Source organism: Thalia democratica, chromosome 7 (genome assembly GCF_965202585.1).
Source record: "Thalia democratica chromosome 7, ktThaDemo2.hap1.1, whole genome shotgun sequence".
Taxonomy (NCBI): Eukaryota; Metazoa; Chordata; class Thaliacea; order Salpida; family Salpidae; genus Thalia; species Thalia democratica.
This window is the reverse complement of record NC_139171.1, coordinates 52530171-52555753: the sequence shown is the minus strand read 5'-3', so window position 1 is coordinate 52555753 and position 25583 is coordinate 52530171. Positions and strand designations below refer to the sequence as shown.

The following is a 25583-nucleotide window of genomic DNA, read 5'->3' as shown; positions in this document are numbered from 1 at the left end:
ACAAAAATCTATTTGGAATCGTAAATGTCAATCGCAACGATTACAAAAGTGAATCCATTGGAACTTGTGTTTTCATAAAGGGCATAGATGGGGGGAATTAAAATATTTCTTTTACAAAATTTAACATTGGCTTTTGTATGAAAGCTTAAAGTATAAACTACAAGCTAGTTTCAAGAGAACAAAAGAATTAATTTAAGTATTGAGATATAGATTTTTTTTTGTAAAAAGTTTCCGATAATAATGTAAGTAACAAAGTTTTTCATCCCTAATTTTATCGGAAGTTTTTATCGGAAGAATTTTATCGTAAAAAACTTAAAATCTACCTTCTCCTCGAAACTTCAAATTTTAGGGAAACATATCCAAATAGTTTAAAAGACTTTGAATGTTTTAGTGTAAAAGTATTTAAATTAAAATATATAAAAAAACAGGTCGTTTTATTAATAAAAGTTTTATATTCTAAATAAAAAATAAAATCATGCATTGAAAAAGTTTAAATATTGTTATGGTGTTACTGTGAAAATTTTAAGAAGATTAGTTATAAAGTTATGAAGGAGATATATTTTTTATGAGTATTTATTTTTCATGTTTTTGGATCGCGCTTTCCATTAGGAACCTATTGAGCTCACCCATTTCGCTCATTTATATCTCAAAAGCTACTTTAACTCTTTTTAAGCGTTTAGAAATTTCTGGTTGCTTCAACAAAACTCTACAAGTTTTAGACTTGAATACCCTGCTTGCAGTATGATAAATGCACTGAGCAGCTTAATGCACACTGTAAAAAGCGATCGGAAAATCTTTCTTATTACGGTAGACAATAACCACGTACAAATTAGATTTTTAGAGTCTCCAAAATAAAAATAGACTAAAAACGTTTATGAGTATTACACTATTGATTTTTATTCAATATATTTTCAGATAAGTTTTACAAGTGCTTGTAGTAGCGTGAGTATGAAAATAGGACGATCAAAATGTGCATGAGCGTTTCAAAACCACAGAGTAGCATTACCTAAAATAAACAATTAACATTTAAACAGTTGTTAGTTTACAATAGAAAACCAAACAGAATTATATCAGAGTTTTTTGAATGTGATGAACAGTTTTTATAGCCTTCCATATTAACACAAACCAAAAAAATTTTTCCAAAAGTAAATATATTGAATTTGTCTTAAACACTTATTTATTTACCAAAGTAAAACTTTCGAAAAAAGTTGCAATTAATTAAGCGTAACCACACTGTTTAAAGTATAAGACTATCAATCTTGACTTTTTTAAAAGAAACATATGCCTAGTGTTTGGTGGTAAGATACAGAAACGTAAGTGATGCAATTAACTTGAATGTTTGTTTAAATAATCGATACAAACAACTTGAAGTTTGCAAAACAATACAAGGTTGTTTATCTTTATCATGATGTTTTTTCGTTATACGGAAGAAAAAAAAGCCGTTTAAAAGATATAAATCACAATGAAGCATTGCAGTCATTGCCAATTTTACAAGAACAACGCTCCTTGGATTTTTTTGATCTATTGAACATACATTAAAAAAAGGAGTTATATTGAACACAACAGATAATTAAGCACTAAAAATTATAAGAAACAATTCATTACCCTAGCCACCTGAAGCAAGCCATAATTGATGCATAATTTTAAAAAATTGGAGAACTTTACGTCGAAAACAACTCATAAGAACCATGTTACTGTAATGGCAGGTGAAATTAATTTAAACAAATAAGAAGCAAAATTTAAATGTCTGTGATTAAAATGTTTCGACGATGTGCAAAATCGTCTGCTACGAAAACGCACTTCAAACGGCGCTTGTTTAGACAATGAGGGCCGACCATCGATATGAAAAACACCCGTAAAGAGCAATCATGCTGCCATGGCAACGAGCCACTCGAAAAATGAGAGCGTGTGTAACCTGCCAACTGTCGGTATTATTTCGTCACAGTATCATCAAAAACTTGTCATAAAACTTTTTCACTGTTCGCGACAACTACTCTGGTCAGAAGACAAAATAAAAATCCTTAACAAAAAAGTTGGACAAAATGGCTTCCAGTGACATGTCCATGGATGTGGACCAGGGACGTGGTTCGGTCCAGACGTTTTCGGTTGTTTCCCAAAAGCAGTACTGCGACGTTCTGGTCATTTTGTTCTGCGGCACGGCGGGTAGCAACGAGCCCCGGTTGCTGGGGAGCGACGAAAGTGACGTCATAATAATTGCCTGGCAGCTCGTCGACATCAGTTTGAACACAGTGAGTTTTTTTTTTGGTTTTTAGAAATAAATGATTTTTTGAATTCATTTTTAAAATTTTACAGTTTTCTCTGCAATCTAGTTTTTCAGAATCTATCAGATTCTTGTACATTAATATAATATATTATTTATAATATAATACTTTTATAAAATAAATGATTTAGCTTAACGAAGCGCTTTAAATTCAGAAATATTTAAGCACGTTTTTTATAAGAGCTATGATTATTTAGTTATTGCTAAAGAGTTAAAAAGTTTTTTTTTCAAGTTTTTTGTTGTCAAAATTGATAGAAAAGTTTAGTGTTTTTTAAGTTGTTTTGATAATTATTTTAAAATGAGTTTTTGTTTTAATCTAACAAAATTTAGCAGCAAGGTTATTTTAATTTTTTTAAATTAATTAAAAACTAATAAGGATAGTTGTCAAATAGTTTCAAGTTAATGTTGTTTTTAATACTAAAAATTACCTTGATCATCATAATGTAGGTTAACTTCTACAAACAAATGATTTTTAAACCAAGTTGACCGCTTAAACGTCGACTATCGGCAAAGGCTAATGATACTTTCGAGTAGTACTTCAGAAATAAAACTTGTATCGTCTTCTATTATTTTGTCGTCTGTCCATTGTTTTACTGCTATTCATGAAATTTATTCAATATTTAATCTGACAAAACATTGTTTTAACTGTTCAAGAACATTTTTTAAATCAGTTTGTTTTAGCACTTTCTACACTTTAATTTTGTTAACAGTTATAACTTTTGAATTTTTTTATCTTCCTTTTAAGAAATTAATAACAATGCTTAAAATGTTTTGTTGTGAGACTTTTATTAACTTGCATGAAAACTAAACAAACTCTTTTTCCATATATTGTCAGCTATTTTAGCTTTAAAGCAATAAATAGTAAATTTCAGCTTAATATTCCACAGTCCTAATTGTACAGAAAAGTTATGCATTTAGTACTTAAAAGATTAAGCATATAAAATTTGTTTGTTTGTTTAAAACACGCTTCGAGTATACTTCCGTCTAATTCCGTTTGTTTGATATTCTGCAACGTTTTCGTGTTAAATTATGTTAGCTAAAGCAACATAGTGCGTGTGCGACAACTACCAAGTGTAAAGTATGAAACGTGTTATGCTGTTGAGCAAACAAATTGTTTTGTAGCAACATGTGCTGCTAATTACACAAGTTTTTAGAATACATAACAAATTGAAAATTTAATGAAGGAATTTTTAAACAGTTTAACAAGAAGTTAGACTGTTTTGTGTAATTTTTTCTTGGTCTTAATAACAAATAATTTTTCAACTTGTTTTGTTGGTAACTTGTTGTTCCTTGTTGTAGTGAAATGTATGTACTGACAGTTTTTTAATAAACTAACAAAATCGTATACAAAACTCTTTTCTTTAAAGTATTTATTAATAAATGCTAAATAACTTTTACATTGTATGCAATAAACAAACATTTAAAATGAATTTAAAAAAAGAGCTTTTTGCATGTTTTTAATTGACAAATTTTTTTGATACTGTTAGTTGCAATAGTTTATGCAAAAAAAAAAGGCAAATAAATATTATGTTTTGATCGTTTTATAACAGCTATTTGTATACTTATTTTTAAATTTTATTGTTTTTTAATGTAAAAAAAAATATTTTTGTATTATTAAAATAAATTTGTTTCAGTAAGATTTTATATACGTATTACAACTTTTAAACTTAAAATTATTTATTTAACTGTGCTTCTAGTAAAAATTGAAACATGAAATAACTATACCAACATTTCAAAAAAGTTTAAGTTTAGTAAGATAGTAATTAACACATAAGGTTGTTTTAAAGATGAAAACTATATAACATCGCTAAATTTTTATTTTAATACAATCATTTTGTACTAAGTTAATTTTTGTAAAATTTGACATTTGTTTGAAAATTAAGTTATATTTTGGTAAACTTTTTTTAAGTATATAGAGTTTTTACAAACTACACAATGCAAAAGCATATTATAAATTTATTTTAATTTAAAAATGACAACGTGTTTAGTCAGATATTAGTACAAGAAGTATTTTTTTTTTTTTTCAATTTTTATTCGGACCATCATAAAAACTTAAAAATCTTCTATATCTATAGGCACATACATTTTTAACTCAACACAGTTTTAGTTTTTTGTTTTATTAAGTTCTAGTTTATTAAAAATAAATTAATTCGTTACGAGTCAAATTTCTTATTTTTGATTTTTTACTAGTCGTTAAATTTAGACGAATAAAGTGTTAAGGCAAACGATATGACTAATATAAATTAAAAAAAAAGTATTTTTAATTTTTGCATAACAGTTTTACAAAAAACTGATAAATAAAAAACTAACCGATACATCCTACCACAGACAGGAGATATTCATTACATATACGTGAAGCCAAAGACCGCCGAAAAAAACTCAGAAGCTTCCAATCACAACTCAAACAACGGTTCGCAAGACGCAGAACTTGCAAATGGCGCATCGAGTCCTGAAAATGAGATGGGGAACACCGGAATATTGAAAAAGCAGTTGGAAGATGCCCCTCACTTCTCGGAAGCAATAAAACAAGTATTTACAAGTTTGAACTGATAAATAGTAATAGAATAAGAAGATAAAAAACAGTTGGTATGGAGGTTGAAGCTTGTAAATGTACCCGAGTTAAGGTTTTTAGAAGACAAAACAAGCGTTTAAGATAAGTTCTAGCACTAAAAAATTGATAAGTAACAACAGTTTTAAATATTCAAAATTTATTTATTTCAAAATCCGACAGTTACTTAGTAAAAACTGATTATAAAACTTCGATTCTTTTACAGATATAATTCTTGAACTGATTCTTTTGTTAAATCTGTTTTAAGCATATACTCAACAATTTTGAATATGTTAAAAAAACACAATAATAAATATACAAGAAGACAATAAATTTACTTAAAAAACTAACGAGACAACTTAACTCAAGTTCGAGCAAACGCTGCGGTACGAGCTGAACAAGAAGAACCGACCGTGCAGCTTCTGCCTGTGCACCGACGGACAACTCCATATAAGGCAAGTTCTCATGCCATCTAGCGTCAGGAATGAAACCAGTCTCCCCGATTTTTTTTACAGGTAAACATTTTAAATTCTTTTCGATTACAGGCGTAACAGTTACTTAAAGATAAGGTTGTTTACATGAAAACATAAGCATTTTTTCCATTTAGAAACTAAAAACATTATTACCTTAAGTTAAAATACTTTTTTTTTACTTTTATTTAACAAGAAAAAGTTTGTCTAAAGTTTTCTAAGCAAGATGGTACACACTGTATACTACATTGTTTTGAAATCACGGCTTAAAATAAAGTTTAATATACCTTTAACTAGAACTTTTAAATTCTTTGTACGTAAACAAGTATATATAAAGACGCTAAGTTTTACAAAAAATATTAAAACTATAAGGTTCTAATTTATCCAAATAATTGCTATGTAATGAATAATGTTTTTGTGAAACATATAGTTGCTTAAAGGCTTAATTAGTTATAGTTTTCTTGAAGTTTAATAGCATGGTTTACCACAGCTTAAAGATAAATTATTACTGGAAATGGTAAAAAAGTATTAACAAAAATAACTTTGATAACTTACGGTTAACAAACTTGCTTAGAAGTATTTCTTTTAGCTTCTTTGATCTGAAAGAAGAATTTCACAAACACATAAAAAAACGAAATAGCAAAGAAAACTGCGATTTAATTGATCTCAAAGAATCGACTAACATTGAAGTTGAATTTATGTTAAAAGGTTTTTTTTTTTAAAACAATCAAAACTAGTTTTACTGAAAGCTATGGTTGTTTCGAAAATTGTTGTTACTTTTATTAACTTTTAACTTTTGATTAGTTTAAATAAAAAATATTTTATAAAGTGCTACAAAAAATTACAAAGTTAAACAATTTTTAAGGTAAAAATTTTATGCTAGTTAACTAACGTTTTTCTTTTACACATAGTATTTGCTTAGGCAACTTATAAAACTTTTCAAGTTTATTTTAAGACTTTAACTTTCAAATAAAAAAAGCAAAACCAAAAACCAAGAACCAACAGAAATTATCATTTTTACAATTTTGTGCAAAACTTTAGTTTTCAATTGTTACACCATATGAGATTAAAAATATTTTAACATGTTTTTAAAAAGCAGGAACATTTTTTTTAACTAAGCATTTGTGTTTTAGTTTACGACTTGTAATATTTTTAATAACATGTTCTGGTGCTTAAAAACGCGATAACAAATTTTAAAGTGCTATGGTGTAGCAATTATAAATCAAAACTTTCTAACAAAAAATGTTTAAGTTACAAATAAAATTTAGTAACATTAAAACAAATTATAATTAGTTAAGAAAAATCAATAAACAGACTTGAAAGTAGAAATAGATGAGCTGGGAACGTTCGGTGTTGACCAAGTAAGAAAAATGAGTTCTGTGGTGCAAGTTCTACTCAGCGAAAAACACAGTATGTTGTATAGTTGTAAATCAATACCTTAATTAAAAACTCTAGGAATATCAATAAAAAAAAGCTTTTGTTTTGTGTATACTCAAATAAACTGTTCAATAACAATACTGATTGATCAAAAAAAAAAAAAATAACAGTTAATCAACTCAAAGCGTTAGGTAGATCATGATAAAAACCTCGACAAGAACATAGTTTAGTACTAAGTTAAAAAATACTAGTAGGTAAACGCCGTATTTAACGATATATGCCACTAACTTTCTTTATTTTTGTTTAATATATGATTAATTTGTTATTAAAGGATAAAAAAATTACTTTGTAAAATACACTAAAACTACTTTTGAATAATTTAACTATCTTCTATATATGTGTATGCTGCTAAGTATTAAAAAATTTTATTATTAAAATGTTCTAAACAAATGAGTAAAAACTATAAGCTTAAACCCTAGCAAGAAATTAAAAAAAAAAATCAAAAAGAAGGCAAATGGGAACAATTGAATAATAAACAATTAGTTTAATACAAACAATCAAATACTAGCTTACTAAAATATGACAAGTTATACAAAATAAAAGCTGTGTTTTAAGAAAAACGGTTAAGAAATATTAATTTTTAAAATAAAAGAAAAGCAATTAGGTAGTAATTAATATACTGTTTAGATCATGAATTTCTCGAACCGGAACGAATAGACACCGATTTAGAAACAAAACCAAGGTTAATTTACAATACTTAACTCTATTGATAATAAATTTCTCACTCTTTTAAACTTTTTATATAGTATTCAAATTTCATATAAACGTTACGTCAACAACTGCGGTTGTATATTGATATCTAAACAATAAGTTAGTATTGATGTTTTTTTCTTTTTAAACAAGGTAAATTTTGACAGACTAAACAGTAAATTCAAAAACTTTTAACTACAAACTTTAAATAATAGCAATAGTGCTTAATACATCAACACATATAATAGTAGAAATGTAAAAACAGCAACGAGTCCGCTCCTCTCAGTGACGATCTTGTAGTTCGAACTAGGGGTTTACCCTGGCAAGCTTCCGATCACGACGTTGCGAGGTTCTTCAAAGGACTCAACATTACCAAGTTGGTACACAATACTTTGTTTTAAAATCGTGTTTCTTTTTAATTGCTTGTCTTCTAGCATTAGTTAAAAAAAGTATCTTTTTTACTTCCTATTCTACTTTTGTATTATGATTAAAAATCATTAAATGCATCTAGTTTATTGTTTAATCTTTGCTTTCCGCATTTTTTTAAAACATCGATTCTACAGTAGAACAGGTGTTTATGAAACCGATTAAAAATAAACTTTTTAGATAACTATATTTTCTTCAGTTTAAGTTAGTATTTATTTTTCCTGCAGGGGAGGAGTAGCTCTGGTGCTGAACAACCTGGGCAGGAGAAACGGTGAGGCCCTGGTCCGTTTTACGAATCCCCAGCAACGCAGGTTGGCATTGTTACGTCATAAGCACCACATGGCAAACCGGTATATCGAGGTGAGAAAAAAATTAATACAAAAGTAATTAATACAAAAAATTAAAATAGTTTAAAGTCGTGTTTATCAAAGTGTTATAAGCTGTTCGCAGTATATTTTTACAGTTTGTTCTCAAACATTTATTGGATGGTTAATTCTTTATTTTTTGTATTTTATTTCAATTACTATTTCAGGTTTATCGAGCAACTACCGAAGATTTTCTTAAAATTGCTGCAGGTAATGTATACAACAACATTTTTAAACTGTTTGTCAAAAAACTAAACTGTTTGTTTTTCTGACAGGAACTTCGGGAGTAGCTTCAGAGTTCCTGAACAAAACCAACAGTGATGGGATCGTCAGAATCAGAGGACTGCCGTTCACCGCAACTCCTGATGATATAGTAAGTTTGTAATAATTACTTCAGAAAGCATTTTTATTTTTTTTATTTTTTCGATGTTTGAGAAACTAAAAACACTTATTACTGAAAAGAAAATTAACTTGTTTTATAAGTCTAATACCTTAATTCTTAATTTATTTTTAATATGATTATTCAAACAGTACACTTCGATTAAATATTAAAACGTTTAATTTATATAAGTTGCTTTAGACAATAATTTATTAAAAAAACCTTGATATATATCAATAACGTCAAGGTGAAATTAAAATTTCTAAATTTTATAGTACTATTAAAAACTTATCATACTTAAAGATTATATAAAACGTTTAAAATACGAAACCTAGCTTTCGATTTAGACTTTTCATAAATTTTTTGGGTTTTTGTTTTAAAACAGTATAAAAAAATTTTAACAGTGACTGAGCAATACATTTATACTTTTTTAGAACAGAAACTTTTTGTATAACTAGTTAGTTTTAGTGATGCTAAAATGTATAAGAGTCAAACAGCTGGTGCAGATTTTAAACACTAATGTTAAAGTTTCGAAATTTAATTTGGTATAGTAAGTTTTAACTTTTTTTTCTTACTAGCACCTTCGAAACTTTTGATGCATATATGTAAAAATTTCTCCATTAGTTTCTAATCATATATCATTCTAATACAATTTGTAAAACCAAAGTTTCGTCACAGATAGGATTTTTCGCGGCATCGAACATCGAGGTGTCTCATGGAACAAATGGAGTTCTTCTTGTGAAGTTTTTTGATGGAAAGTTCACCGGAGATGCGTTTGTACTGTTCAAAGACGACGCTGTGAGTTTAATAACATTATTTTATTTTATTTATTTTTAGTTTGTTGAAAAATTTTAGCTTTTGTAAGCTGGTATGGCTGTTATTGCTTAAATTGATATACGTTTATAAAGCCTATTGCTAAAACCTGTTGTAAATTTAATAACATTTTTCCAATACAAACTGGTATGCGTGCAGTTTGAACAAAGTTTATAAGAGCTCTAGGTTTAAAAAGGGTTTACGAAATTTTTTTATTACAAAGTCGGAACTTGTTGTTTAAGCATTCAATTGTTCGTATCAAAAATAGGTCATAATAATCAGTTGCGTTTTTACGTTTTTTATCTAACTAATTTTGATGTATTTTGTTCTTTACCGGATTAAAATCCCTTTTATATTAGACAAAAGCTTTGTAATGAACTTGAATAGGATTATAGTATTAAATGCACTTAACAGTCATTAAAATTCAATCACATAAATTATAAGCTCACTTATTAAAATATATATCTTATGTGCATTTTTTTCATAACTTATGAAAATAAGTGTTTAGGATACTCAAAGTTTAGTCACACTTTTGCGTGGTTATAACAATTTGTGTTAGTTTTTGCTGAATGTACTTGTTTCACAAATTTTCTACTCATTATAAAAACTAACAGACAGCCCAAAAAGCACTCACAAAACACAAACAGACGATTGGGGCGAGATATGTTGAGATATTCAAAAGTACAGCGGCAGAAGTGCAACAGGTGAACATTATTAAATAATAAATTTGTTATGCTTAGAGAATTAATTTTTTTATGAATAAAAATGACTTGCGTAAATGTTAACTTCTCGCTAGTTACAAAAAATTGTATGAAAAAACAGTCTTTTATAGAAAAAAAAACTTAATCTGTGTTGTAATACTTCAACTAAAAATATAAATGTACAAATTGAAAGTAAAGATTAACCTTCAATAACTTTTTGAATGCAGAAAAACTTTACTTTTTAGTTTTGAAACACTTTTATTTCTTAAACTTGTAAAACGTTGTTATGTTCTCTACAAAAGGTTAAGGTTAAACTAAAAACAAATACTTTATTGCTCTGTTTTTCAGTATAAAACATAAAATGTGTTGTTTTTTGCTTGTACACAATCATGTGTTTAACTTTGTTTATTAGCTAGTTTATAAACAACAGTTATATTTTAACCAGCTATGTATTTTTATGTTTTTTTCTTTAATAAGTTAAAATACAAGTGTACTTTTTTGTTTTTGACTTATTTGTAAAACTTTGTAACAACACTTAGTTTTAGTTGTCAAAGCCTTTGTTTTAGTTTCTTTATAAAAAACTGGTTTCGACTTTATTTCAACTGTTTTAATTGTTATCAAAAAATGAAAAATAATCACAGGAAGCAAGTTTGAGTTTTGGACAAAAATTAGCAGAAAAAAAAAAACACAATTGCGTTTTTTACGTTTTTACTTATAAAATTCAGATCATATTTTGTTTAAAGATTTTCTAGTAACTTGAGTATTTTGAACATTTTACTAATTATGGTAAGTCTAAAGAAAGTTGGTAAATAATTCTATATTAATTTGATGTCTTTTTGAACATCTTTAGCTGATTTTTGTTTGTATAAAAAGGTTATACACTAAACTATTATTCATGAATTTTTAAGTTTATTGTATTTTGATGCGTTGCTTAGATTGTATTTAAGCCAAGCAAAGAATTTTACAAAAACAAATACAAGAAGCTTAAATAATTCATTATAAAAATAACAACCAAAATGCTACTTAGATATACTTTTCTTAAAAGCATAAATAGTCAAGTAGTTAAGTTAATTTGATAGTTAGAAACAAATTTATTTAATTAGTATTTGTTTAACTTTGTTTTAGCTTATCATTTCCTTAAGCTTATTTCTTAAGACTAATTAGACAGTTAGTGTTTCTAAATGTATGTTTATTTAACCAAAACTCTTGTTTAAATTTTTTTTTAAACTGTATATAGTACGAAAATATACTTTAGGCTGTTGTATCTTATTGTTTCGTGTTTTATGGTTTATTCAGTTAAAATTTCTAGTTATAAGCTTTTACACTTATTTTAAACTAAGTTTGCAAACACAATTTGTTGATGATTCATAGTTTTTAGTGGTTAAAATTGAGCTGTAACAAATACTTTTTGATAAATAGATGTCTTTTTATAACTTTAAAAGTAGAGAGGTAAACTTTGCTTGTTTGTTGTTATTATTTATTTAATTTGTTTTGAGTTTAAAATAAAAACTAATAATAGTAGAAACAGGTAATATTTGCTTTTTATGTTTTACAAATATTTTTTGTCTTCATACTAAGTTAGCTTTTAGTTTTGCATTTTTAGCCTAGGTTAAAAATGTTGCTTAATAACGTTACATCCATCTGCTTAAAAAGTGTAAACAAAGTTTAATTGCTGTATGTTCGAGCAAAGTACATTACGTGTTTTTTAAATAACTAAAATAAGATATTAAGTTTTGGAATAACATAAAAGCGAAAAACTTTATTGCTTTTAATTTTTTTATGTAATTTTTTTTTGTGAAAACTATAAAACTTAAATAACTATAAAAAGGCAAGTTCAGTTTTTAGTTATGTAAGACTAAAAGAAAAAAAAAACTTTTTGTACTTACTTTCAATTTAACAAAGTTAAATGTTTAAACTTACAAACAAAGAAATAAGCACAATCAAAAATTTGTATTTTTTCGTGATGATTTCAGCAATATTAAGTTTCGAAAACAACAACGTAAAAAATACACACTTCAAAAAACTGTACTACCAGTGTGAAAAGTTTGTTTTCATTTACTTTTTATTTAATGCTACATTACACACATCATTAAAAAAATATTCATTAAAATAAAACCGAACTGCCTCGTCCAACTGGTTTAGTTTTAGTTTTTGTATTTTCAAAGTTAATTTTCACATCACTTGCATTCAAGTTGAAAATAGCCTCCGGCCTGCCAGCTAAAGTTTGCCAGGAAATTTCGCTCACTCTCGTGCTTTTGTTCGTTTAGGATGTGTTTGTGTTAGATTTGTAACAAGGTTTTTTTGTTGTGCACAGAAAAATGGACTAAAAAGAACAAAAAAAAGTGTTATTTTATTTTTTAGATCGGTAAACCACAAGAAGTGTATATGTGTTTATAAAGTTACTTTTGCTGCTTTTGTCACAGTAATAAATTTAATTTTGTAAGAGGTAGATTTTGTATCAGAAATTTCTGTATATGAACATTGCTTTTTTTATTCTAACGACAGAATTAATATTTTTTTACAGAAAATTATGTTAAGAAAACTTACAAAGTGTTTTAATATTTCAAAATGGTGTATTAATTAATTAGTTAAGTGTTAAAAAACGTTTTAAACAACTAACAAACAAATCACAGGTCATAACAAGGTATAGCACAAACGAAAACTTATCGCCGCCCATAGTAACCATGACGTCATCAGCGAAGCCCCAGCAACTGTTCCACTTCGTCAACTACCCGTCGGGCGCACTTCAGAACGGAACCATCCCGATCGGCAGCGTTCCGGGGTTGATCCCGACGGCGAGTCCGATCATCGCGAACCCGGGAGCCATCAGGAACTACATAAGGTTCGTTGGAGCATTTGAATATATTTTTTTAAGTCAAAGCGCATTTAAGAAAAGTATCAATGAATTTCAGAATTTTTATTCAAGTAACAGTAAAATATTTATATCACAGCAAATCAGAGTAAAGTTGTTTAGTTGTTATTTTTTTTTTCTTTAAAGGTTACATAAATTTCATTGTCGTGTTTGAGCTCGGTCTTAAAACTTTGTGTGCCGAATGAATACAGTGTTGTATAAAAACGTTTTATGAAGTTAAACTTGTCGAAACTTTTTTTGGTTTTAAGAATTTTTTAGGTAGCAGCTACATATAAAACAATAAATAATAAATTAACACCAAAACAAATGTTTTACTAATTTTGTAAATTTAGGTAAAATTTTATTTATAAGATTGTCAATTTTATTGTTGATCGTGTAGTTTTTGACCTTTTTTAGATGCATTTTTTATTGATAGCACACGTTAATCTAATTAACTTATTTTATACCTATGTTTTACATAAAAAATTTCTCACAAAAAAAAACATAAGTAATTATAGGTAAAATTATAAAAATTTAAAAACAAGTTTTAGTCTTTTTTTTTGCGTCTAAGCCACAATAGCAAAATATGTACAAAATAGATTATAGCATATAGTTTTAGTTTAAGCAAGTGTTTCGATAAAAAAAGTAATTTAGCTTAATAAGTTAGATTATATTTTGTTAATTTTACTTAGAATGAGAGGAATGCCATACACAGCAACAGTTGTTGATATCAGAAATTTTTTGGGCCATCTTGCATCGGAAATGGACCACAATTCAGTTAAATTTGTCGTCAACTCACAAGTTTGTTTCTATAAATAATTTCAGTAATAGTTTAAAAAAGAAAGAGAAATAGTTTAACACAATTAATTTTGTATTAGAAAAATAGCAATAAGTTCATTAAATTTTAATCATCTAACTCAAAACTTATTTTTTAGATTATCTGTTTCCTTGTTAAAAGGTAAAGTTTGACTTATATCTATTTAAAAAACTATAACTTTGAAATAAACTAAAAGTTTTTTTTAACTCAACTGACTATTTAAGATTTTTTTTAACTTGGTTGCTTTATATAGCTTTAAACTAATAGAAATGTCGTATTTTTATAGTGCAAACAAAAACTAAGTGTTGTTCTTTCGTCTTAATTTCGTAAGAATTACCAGAAAAAGCTTTTAGCGGACCAGACTTAATACGAAGAAATATTTGTAGGCCTTGTAGTTTTAAAAAGTTGTACAATACGAAATAAACAATATTTTTCGAGTAAGATTATAAAAAAGTTTTTGGCTTTAAAGCACTAATGTTTACTGAAATCAAACTGAGTCGTAATTGAAAATTCTTGTAATAAAAAAATTAATTTGATAAGAACTACGTCGCAGACTGTTGCCCAACTACTGTTTTTGTCTTTCATTTTTGAAAAAATTTTAACAATGGAATTAAAACTTATTATTTGCCTGCCAAAATAAGTAAGAACCTTTAAAACTTTTGAAATGAACTTTTATACAACGCAAACTGCTTTTTAACTTTATTTAGTTGTGTTGTTTGCAACAGCCAAGTATCAAGTTTTCAACAGTTTTGTGTCAAAGTACAATAATTTAAATGCAACAAAAGACACTTCCCCACACTTCCCCACACAAACTTCAGAATTAAAACTTTTTTCTTTATTTTACACAACATATACGTTTAATTTATTGTGAGGTTAAACACAAAACTAATAATAGCATAAACAAGTAATATTCTCCTTATGTTTTTTACAAATATATATATATATAAAGTTTAATGTTCAAACTTAATATATATATATATATATATATATTATTATATTTTGTAATATTACACGTCACAACAGGGCCGACCGTCGGGTGACGCCTTCGTGCGCATGACGTCAGTCGAAGGTGCCGCGCGCGCGTGCTGTGACGTCACGAAGGGAGGGTGCCACAAGAAGCACATGGGCACGAGGTACGTGGAGGTGTTCCAGTGCTCGCACGACGAGATGCGGTGCGTGATGATGGGGGGGACGCTGAACAGGAACGGAACCATCCCCCCTCCCGGGCAAGGTCGGTGTTTTAAAATTTCAGAAATTTAGTTTAAAGTTTGACGGCTAATACCTATGACTAACTTTATATATTATATTTATATATATATATGTGGTATATTGTTATAAACTCAAGATGATTATTTGTTTTAATGGTTCTTTGGGATTTCGTTGGTTGTTGAAAACGATATTGTTGGTTGATTGTAACAACTGTTATTTATTATAGATTGTTACGTTCTTACAATTTATGCCCCAACTTGTATTTTGTATCAGAAAAAAAAATCTATTTTTTTTAATAATTTTATTGGTGTTATGGTTATAGTACTTGTATTTCTGAGTTTTTATAAGTTTGCAAGCAAATAGATTTTGCGAGGGTTAAAAGTCGAAATAAAAAGCTGTCATAATACTTATTGATAATTGTAAATATTAGAGCATGGTCCAATTAAATTTGTACTTAAAACTGAGCCATAACAAATAGAACTTTCAGAAGTTTAGCAGAACTAGTTTTTATACCTTTTATTTTTTACTTTTTGTAAGTTTGTGTTGGTTTGTAGTTTGTAAATATTGACGTTTTTAGTGGTTATAAATATTGTGTGTGTGATATTGATTTTTTATACGATTGTTCCCAAGCGTACTAACTTCAAGAGCTTTTAAAACATAAATTACTCTACTGCTTCATAAAAAAGTCAACTACAATAAAGCTATAAAAAAAAATCAATGCTTGTTTTGTTAAGTTACAGTTATTACTGTTGTAAATCTCTATTGACCCGGGTTTTGCAAAAGTATGTTTAATTTTAAACAGTTTTTTAAACCGAGCTATCAAAAGTTATAAATCTTAATGAAACTCTAGTTATTTGAACATAAGTTATAATTACTCGACTTTCCAGTTTTTTTTTATGTTTATTACTTGACTTATATTAACACTTTAAATTTATACTTTAAATAATGTAAATTAATGCATATTTCTTTTTATGTGCTGATTGATGTGATACTAGTAGTTAGGGCTTTAACTTTTATTAGTTTACATTATGTTTCAAATGACGTTAGAAACTACAAAAACATGTTTGTAAAAGTATAAAATATTTCCTCTTAACTTTTACATTAATCAAAACAAGTTTTATGACATGCTAAAACTTGTAAAATGTTAAGTATTAAAAACTAAACATTCTACTGGAAAACAAAAGCCAATTTTAAAACAAAAAACGAACTAGTTATTTTCTATCGACGAGAAAGGTTTTAGTTAAACTGTAAATGTCTTTATTGATCTGCAGTCGTTAGAACTCAAGTAAATTATGAGTGCTTTTTTAACACTGAACCACAAACTGTAAAAACCTCAGTGTATTTCTAACAATCATTTTTTAATGCAGCCGCCCAGGAAAGGTTCCAGCAGCTATCGCCCGTCTCCCCCTTAGCAACCCTCCCCCACCAGTTCACCCCCCTCAACCCCGGGGTGCAGCCCCTCCAAAGCCCCACCGGTCAACCGATCCTGATCGCCCCGCAGCAGTACTACATCTCGCCACCGGGTGGCGTCGTTCTGCTCCAGCAGCCTCCCGCAGGTCTCGTGTCGCCGAGGTTTGTGACCGCGGCAGCCAACCCGTTCCAGCCGCAGATCGTACCTCAGGTTTTACATTTGTTTTATTTTAAATACCAATAAATTAAGTTAGTTTTGAATGTTGTTTTGTAAAACACTTTTAAGTTTATATAAAACTGTATGTGACTTGCTTTAGACCAGAGCTTCTCAACCTAGCTTTCATGATCGCCCAATTGACAGAAGTTGAAAAATAGTTGCACACCTTTCTCAGATATCGCCCCTTAACTTGATTAATACCCAATAAGTTTTTTGCCTCTTACTAGTAATTTCCTCGTAACAGCTAAAAGAAACCACACAGGGCGATATTGCCCGCTTTACGAAACCCTGCATTATACTTTAAAGCATTAAAGCAAAAAACTGACCTGTGGACATGATTTTAGTTTATTTAAGTGCACTTGTTAAGCATTTACATAGTAGATTAAGTATTTCTATTATCTTATATAATATATCTTTCTACATTTTTTAGTGTCCATTTGCTAAATTTAATAAGACAAAGTAGTGTAGTGTAGTTCCTAATAAAATGTATGAATTCATTTTTCTTAAAACTTATTAGTATTTTTTAATCTTGATTTTGATTAAAGTACAATATAAAACTGTGTATAAATCTAAGGTTTTAGCTTTAACTAATGCTGTAATTATAGATTTTTACGTTAAATCATTTATTTTTGTTTTTTTGTAAAGCAACTTTATTGTTTAAAAAGTATTTAGAAATTTTTTCTATTTTTTTTTCAGTTTAAAGACGTTACTCAATCATTATTTGAAAGGATGTTACTTACTGAGTTTAGAATTATTATAAAAAGTTTTAGTACATGTTGTAAACATTTTGTAAATCTTTTAAAAAGAAATAAAAAAACCTAGATAAAATTTAAAAAATCTTATCATAATGTAATAAATAAAGCTCTTATACCCTGTTTAAAACTAAAGTTTGATTGTATAATGTTTTAATTTCTCTTTTTCGGAGACAAAACTTAAGTCATCATTGTTATGTTGACAAATATTTTCATAAAAAACTTGTTTTAATATAATTTAATCTACTAACATATGTTTCATACTTTTAGCTACTATAATTCATACCTTAAACCTGTATCGTTATCAATCTTATATATATATTTTTTTTTTTAGTTTTGTGGTTATAAGTATATAAGCTAGTTAACTGAAGTAATCTTTATACTAGATTTTTTACTGAAGATATTAAAAACAAGCACAGCACATGTAAAATTATAGTGTAATCTTGTCAGTGGAAAAATTTGTTAAGCAACCGCAAAATTAATCAAAACTTACAGTTTTATTTTACAAGTTCTAAGTAACGTTTAGTTATAAGAACGCCTAGGGCGAAAATAAGTAATTTTATAAGAAGCTAACTGTCTCGTATATTACGCAACGGCAGATAATAAACTGATAACTTTAAATCAACTGTAGCCAAAATTTTAAATGCATTTTGTGTTTAAAATTTTTAATCAGTATGTGCAATTGAGTCTCCGTTTTATTTTAAATTTTTTAGTCTTAACTTGAAGAAGCTATGATACTGTTTTTAATATCATGTACTTATTATTATGTATGTTAAAAAGTTTTGATCACCGTATTTAATAGAAAACTTACTAAAGTTTCATAACTTTAATCCAAATATGTAAGTCACATAAGTTTACTTAGTTGCAGTATGTAAAAAAGAAGAATAGAAAACAGCAAAAATACCGTGAGTTTGGCACAAAATATTCTAATTCCGTGTCGAAAAACATAAAAAAAAATTAACATTTGAATTTTTTTTAATATTTAAAAACAAGCCAAAAAGCTTTGACAAACTTTTATTGTGTAGAAGCTTAAAACATGTTTTCTTTTACTTTGAACTTGTTTATATTTCTTAGAATAGAGAGTTTTGTATGAAATAGTACTTTAAAACCACCGCTGAAATAATAAAGATAAAAAAATTATGTTTGTTTTTAATATATGTTTAACTATTTTTTCTTCGTTTAAATAGAACACTTGGTTAAACATGAACTTTCAAAAAAAAGTCAATAAAGTTTTTAAGTTAATTAAGTTCAGAAAAAATCTACATCATAAATGTACATTATTTTATCAATAAAAATATTAAAACTAAAAGTATACACCCGCAGATGAGCCAATTAGGGGCGTTCGTGTCTCCCCAGCAACCGACAAACGGGGTCCACATCCAACCGTCTAGCAACCAGACCACCCCAACTTCAACCAACCCGAGTGGCCAGAACCCGCAGGAGCTGGTCAAGCTGGGCAACGAGTTCAGCATCTACTGAAGAGTTGGAAGGTCCATTGAAATGTTGGTTTTGTTGGAAAGTTGAAGTGTTTTGTTAACAATAACCTAGCAGACAACAACTTTGTTTAAAAAAAAATGTGAAGCAATTTAAGTTTCAATTATTTCGTGGCTTGTGCTTGTTTAACAGCATAGTAGATTGGTCTACTTTTTAGTGAGTGTTCCCTTTTTTTTTTGTGTAAATATCCTGACAAGCTGAACAGCTGTAAACGGGCAACAAGTTTGCATGCCAATTTCTATATAGGGCTTCTACAAAGTATTAGAGCTTTTTAAAACCTAGCGGTTTTTTTTTTGAATTTAATCGTTGTGTCAAGCGTGTAACTGTTTAAATAAAAATCAAACTTTTCATATTTTAAAATGCTTTATTTTACTAACTATGCTTGACACCGTGGTCTATGCTAAAAAAAACTTTAAAAACACCATTTTAGTTTAAAATAATCAAAGTAGTTTTGTCGCCAATATAATGTTTAAGACTTTTCTAAACTGTTACTGTTAAAACAACCAATTATAAAAGCTTTAAAAGCTACAATCTTAAGTATGCTATCTCGTTTAGAAGCTTCATTTTTAACTTACCTAAAGGCAAGTTGCATGCAGATACATCACAAAATTATTTTTTCAGATGGACGGAAGAGGGTACTTTTACAAAAGGACGCACTCAAAACTTGAATGCCTTTTCCACAACTGTTCTATATTTATTTTTTTACCATTAAATTAAAGGCTGGCTGCGCTCTTATAGTTAAGTATACATAATTAGAATCTTTAATGTCTACTTCAAATTTCTAAAACTTTGAAATATGCTCGAAAAAAAATTAATGAGTTCAAGCGTATCAAGTTCGTATTCTAAAAAATAGTCGAAATAAATTAGGAAAGAGTTAACAAACAACTGTCAAAAAATTATGTTTAAATTATGTGAATCGTTTTACTAACAAACTAACTTGTACTTTATTTTGTTTCGTCGTAAAAATTATTTTGTTTATAGCCGACTTTTGAAAAGTACTAGTGCGTTGTACTTATGTTTTTTTTTGCAAAACTAACTTGTCTTGCATACCGTGTTTAAATATAAGAGGTTTATTTAAAAGCTACCGACAATACTGTGCAAGCTATTTGTGAATGTCGTCTCACACCAAGTGCAATGTAGGTAATTTATATGGTGATAGGGTGGTAAAAGAGGTGAAAATGGTGTTAAATACTAAAAAAGCAAACTGAAAAAAAGGTAGGCATTCTAAAAACAGTTGAATAACTTTCTGAAGCTAAGTAAGCAGCACTAACGTATCAATTAAAAAAATTTGCACTTTTTAAAAGCTAGCTTTAAATTTTTAATTTCTTAAACTAGGCTATGATTTACAACCGATCATGTTGAATAAGTTTACTTTTACATAAACTTTAAAGTTGTTAGTTATTTTAGTATTTAGTAGAGTTGTTGTTGTAATTAAGTGTATGATACTATATGCTAAGTTGTAAATATACTTTTTTTGGTGTCCTTTAATGTCGTACTAACTTTATTTAAATTGGTGTTTATGTATATATTATCGGTGTAGCGTACAAAATAAACCTGGTGAGAAAATACATGATTTATCATGTTTTGTATGGTGTTTACTGGTGTAAAATAATATATTAGAAAACAATTAATATGATAGCGTATCGGTGAATATATATTTACTGTTGTCTCGCTTTTAAAACATATTTTTTACACAACACGCAATCATATACTTGTAAAATATTGCAAAAAACCACTATGAACTACAATAAACCTGATTTTAGATTTATCATCTAAGTTTGATTTTATTTAGTGTTGTTGAATTGCTACAAGCAAAATCTTTATAAAACGATGGCAATCTTTTTAAGTAAACAATATTCAAATTTTAATTTTAATCAGTTTTTTTTGCCCGTAGGAACAATCATATATATCTTTTTTTGTTCGAAATTGTGTGGTTTTAAAACTTTTAGCATTCATGAAATTCAAACAAAAAGTTTAAAAACAGCCTTAGAATTTCAAATTTTTTGTTAAAATGTTATTGCTAATAAAAAAGTTAAAACACTAACCTTGGTTTACTTACAAAAATAATTATTGTTAAATATAACCTATGAATTTACTTTCTTTCTAATTACATTTGACGTTTACATTTAATAAAAAAATATTTCATTTAGCTTTAACTCATTATGGTATAAAGTAAAAATGCTTAAAATGATTTATGACGCTTTACGTAAGGATAAAATAAAACTAAAAGAAATAAATATTTTTGTAACTCAGTTACAGTTTTTGAAAGGTTAAAAAAAACTCTTAAAATAAGATAAATGTATAATAAATGGTTTTAATAAAATTTTTTATTGCCAATTAAAAAATAATTATTCTATATTCAAAAAAAAATTCATGTTCTCTTTAATAAAGATTAATTTTTTGTTTTTAAAAGGCATAAGAATTATTTTTAACTTTTTTGATTATGTTTATTTTTAAATAACAAAACATTAAATATGATATATTAGCTTAAGAATAAACTTGCCCTCCTTTATATTATTTCGAAATTTCCATTGTTATTGTACAAAAATATTTCTAATGGCAAGTTTTTAGAAGTTAAAACAATATATTCAGCACAAAAAAATAAATTTATACATTATCAATAATGTATTTACTAAAAAAAATTTTATCCTCGAAAGTAATTAGAGTCCATTATAATGCGTTTAGTACTATAATATAAGCTGTTTTCAACTACCACTTTATATTTTAAGAGATCTTTACATAACTATACAAGTTTGAACTTTCATGTAGGCTTATCATTATTATTAAAAACAACAAAACTTCCCTATCAAAGTATAGAGTCAAAATCTATACCGATGTCTTTAAAGTTTTTAAAAGTAAAAATCAATTTAGATGAGATAAATCGTTACTAAGTTAAAATCGTTTAAAAGTTCTTTTTAATATAAATCAGTCATTTGAAGTTTTAAACTAGTTTTAAGAACTAATAATGAAAATATTTATCAGAGCTGAAATTGTTCTTCTTTGTTTATTAAAAGTAAATTTAATACATTTGAGTTTTTAAAATTTAATTTAATGACATATATATAGAGTTTTTTGATATCTTTGTAGTTTTGTAGCATCGATATTTACTACCTAGAATGAAGTTATAATCTATAATTATTCAAAATTAAAAGTTAACCGTTTGCTTATAAAGATCCTAGCGAAGCAAGTTCACTGGAATGTATAATTATAACAAATTTAAACAGTATTCTTCTTTACTCAACAAACACATGTATTTGTGTGTTAACTTCAACGAAGCTCTGTGAAAAATAAATATTGTAAGGAAAGAATATAAGCTTAAGTAGGTGTATACATGTGTTTACTAAAAATATTAATAATTACTATAGATTATTTGAGATAAATGGTTAATAGGAGATACATATATAATGTTAAATACGACTGTTATAAAGCTATATAATTTTTGTAATTATTATATCTTAATAAAGCAAAGTAAAATACAAAAAAATATTTTATAAACCACTCACATGATAGTTGAAGAAATATTCATAAAACTAAGTTGTAATTTACTTTACTTAAGTTATACTTCAGATTTAATCATTATTAGTATATTAAGATATATATATACTACCCGTAATTACAAATCTTTAATTACCTTAAACTGTAACTAAATTATAAATTTACAGCATTTCATGGCACTTCAATTTAAATTTATTAGTTAATTTATTAATTTAGTAATTAGTGTATGTTGTATTACTTCTTTTTATTTATGATAGATAAATTAAGTAACACATCTTTTTAGCTTATTAGTGTGTTAATTTGTTAACAATTTTAGTATAAAAAATTCGTAAAACGTTTCATTCTATTGGTAAATAAAGCTAAGAATTTTAACTTGTATCCTTGGAGAAGTCACTAAAAACATGTAAAAATATTCTAAAAATTTTCAAAACACAATAACTAATTGAATTATTTATATACTTTTTCTACGAAACAAATGAACATCAATAGCCTAAAACAACTTAGGTAAAAAAAAAATTAAAGTCTTTTTTTCAGAATAGTTTTAAAGAAAACAAGCCTGTTTTCGATGAGAAAATGAATAAATACAGTTATATAGAAATTTAAATAGTTTATTTATGTCAATACCAAGGATCATGTAGTAGTTCTTAAAAATCAACAAAATATAAGCGTTTTGAGATTTTTTTAAATATTTATAAGTAGTGATAAAACACAATATTAGCTAAAGATTTTTTTTTAAGTTTGAGCGTTAATTAAACCAAAAGTTATCAGTATAAATAAACTTCATTTAATTTAAAATACCCAATGGGTTATATAACCTAATTTGTTTCTATTAATCCATTCGTTTTTTATTTAGTATAAATGTTTTTGAATTTTTAAAAATGTTATCATTAGTAATGTGTTATTAATTTTTTAATTTTGTAAAGTATCGTAGTTAGCTTTGGTCTGTAATGGATAAGTTTTAGGATTATGAGATATAGCTTTTATCTCACTTTTTAAGACATCTAAAAGGTCAGTTATTTTTCAGTAGTTTCAGTAACAGTTTTCAAAAAAGTCTTTTTTTATAAAAATATTATCTAAATCAACAAATTGTTAAACAATACTGTTGTTATTCACTTTTCAAACTACTCACATTTAGAATTAAATGATTAAAAAAAACGTTGAAAATAAAAACACAACTACTAGTCATAACTAGTAGTACATAAAATAGGTTTTTAAGAAGGATATTTTTAAACAAAGCATTAGTTAGTTATAATAATGATAATTATTTTTATAGATATTTAAAATCATGACAGCTTTTTGTAACTATTTTAAATATTTTGAAGTTAAAATAAATAATGAAAACGCAACTAAAGAAACAATCTAATTTTTTGATTAGTTTGAATTACATAAGTCTAGCTACAAAAAGGTTATATAAAGCTAAAACATAAGTTTAAAAGAACATTAAGCAAACCAAAATGTTGTAAACTTTAAATAACAAGTTTTTTAACAATTTCTTATATTAAATAGACTTCGAATATTTGTTTAACGTTTCGGATAATGTTAGTTTGAACAGTTTAGTTTATAAGTTTACAAAGCTAGTACAGCTGTATATCTTTTAAACTAATCAATCAACAATCAATAATTATAGTTGAACTCAAAATATTTTCATTTTTAAACTCTTCTTAAGTTTTTGCTGTTTAAATACCTAGAACTGTATGGGTGTTAAGTGCTTAAGTACAGTAAAAAAACTCCATACAATTAGGTAAAAAAAAAAAAAACAATCAACAAAAAAATTAAATATAAACAACTATTGCTTTAAAATTAATCGTTGAAATATAGACCAAAGATTAATTACTGTGCAAACATATCAAGAGCTCCCTTCAAAAAAAAAGGAAAATAAACGAAAATTATAAAATCGATAGCTGGTTGTAATACATCGTTGCACCGTGACTGGAATTTAAATATTGATGAATTTAAATAGAATTTTCACAAAACCACCGCTACATTCTTCACAAAGTATTGATATTGCTGATTAGTAAGAAGACTACTGTGTTACTACTAAATGACCTACTGATATTTGACATACTTTTTATTTTTTTATATTTTTTATCATATAATAATGTAGTTAATAATAAACAAAACCTTTCTGTATAGCTATACATATTTTTTTTGTTTATACATAAATATCCTTGTATTTGCTATATTTTATATTTAAAAATTTTTTTAACAAATAAACTAAGCTGTATTGCAATAAACATTAACTGTTTCATTTCAAATAAGTAAAATTTGGAAGGAAACAAAATAAGTGTTATCAGAAAATTTCTTGTGAAACATTTTTTTTAAACTAGTTTTATTCATTTGTCGAAAGTTACGTAAACTCAACTAGCTATTTTCAATTTTGCATTAAAAAAAAGAACTGTTGTGCTAAGACTTAACTGTAAATTTCTACTCAAGTTAAATAACAGTTACGTGTTTTTGTGCAATTGTATTTATAAAATTCAAACTAAGAGTGAAGATGCCAAAAATTTTAATACTTTAGCTTTGTTTGAAAATTATAAAACCAGTCTAGTATTCGCTATTAATATCGTTAGACGTACTTCGTCCTAAAAATTTAAATCTTAGTTCTTTCTATTTGCAAAATTTTAACAGACAAATTGAAAATTCTATTAAAAATTTCCAAGTTAGCTTGAAAAACCGATGTGTACGCATTAAAACTGGAGTTTTTGTTACAGATTTCTTAAAACTATTACTTTTGAATGTAAACAATGATATTTTCAAAGGTTTAACATTAATAGTTTAAAAATAAGAATCTTTCATAGAGAGCATTTTCTCAGTCTAAAAATTATTTACGCAAAAAACCGATAAAAAATAATTACAGAATTTTAAGTATCTAGCTTTGTTTTTTTATACCTGTTTCTATTATTAATTATGTCGATTACTTATAGACTTATTTTTTTAAGTGTTTGTTTTTACACCTCTATTTTCAACCGTAGTAAGTATTAAATTAAAGAAAACTAGTAAAGTATAAGGAAAAACAAAAAACTTTATCCACTTAACCTCGGTATGTCTCAATTAAAAAGTTAAAGAGAAGTGTCTAAAGTAAGCTCAGATGAGAAAAACACAGTAAATAATTTAAATTTAATAATTCACACAAATTCTAAATCCTTTATTGCTCTTCTAACTAAAAGTTATTGCAAGCCTATTGAACAATTGTTAAGTACACTTTGTGAATAGAGCTATTGTAAAACA

General features: G+C 26.8%; 1 protein-coding gene across 1 annotated transcript; it reads left to right on the top strand.

The window, feature by feature from the left end:
- The first annotated feature begins 1958 nt into the window (after positions 1–1958).
- Positions 1959–20839, top strand: LOC145841069 (epithelial splicing regulatory protein 1-like). Its single transcript, XM_082948435.1, has 18 exons — positions 1959–2249; positions 4610–4810; positions 5199–5344; positions 5889–6007; positions 6614–6709; positions 7364–7418; positions 7692–7802; positions 8080–8212; positions 8385–8427; positions 8493–8590; positions 9275–9394; positions 10024–10113; positions 12744–12952; positions 13654–13762; positions 14802–15009; positions 16355–16608; positions 18690–18868; positions 19482–20839. The coding sequence occupies exons 1-17, from the start codon at positions 2043–2045 to the stop codon at positions 18843–18845; spliced, it is 2355 nt and encodes a 784-aa protein (XP_082804561.1). The 5' UTR covers positions 1959–2042; the 3' UTR covers positions 18846–18868; positions 19482–20839.
- The last annotated feature ends 4744 nt before the right edge of the window (positions 20840–25583 follow it).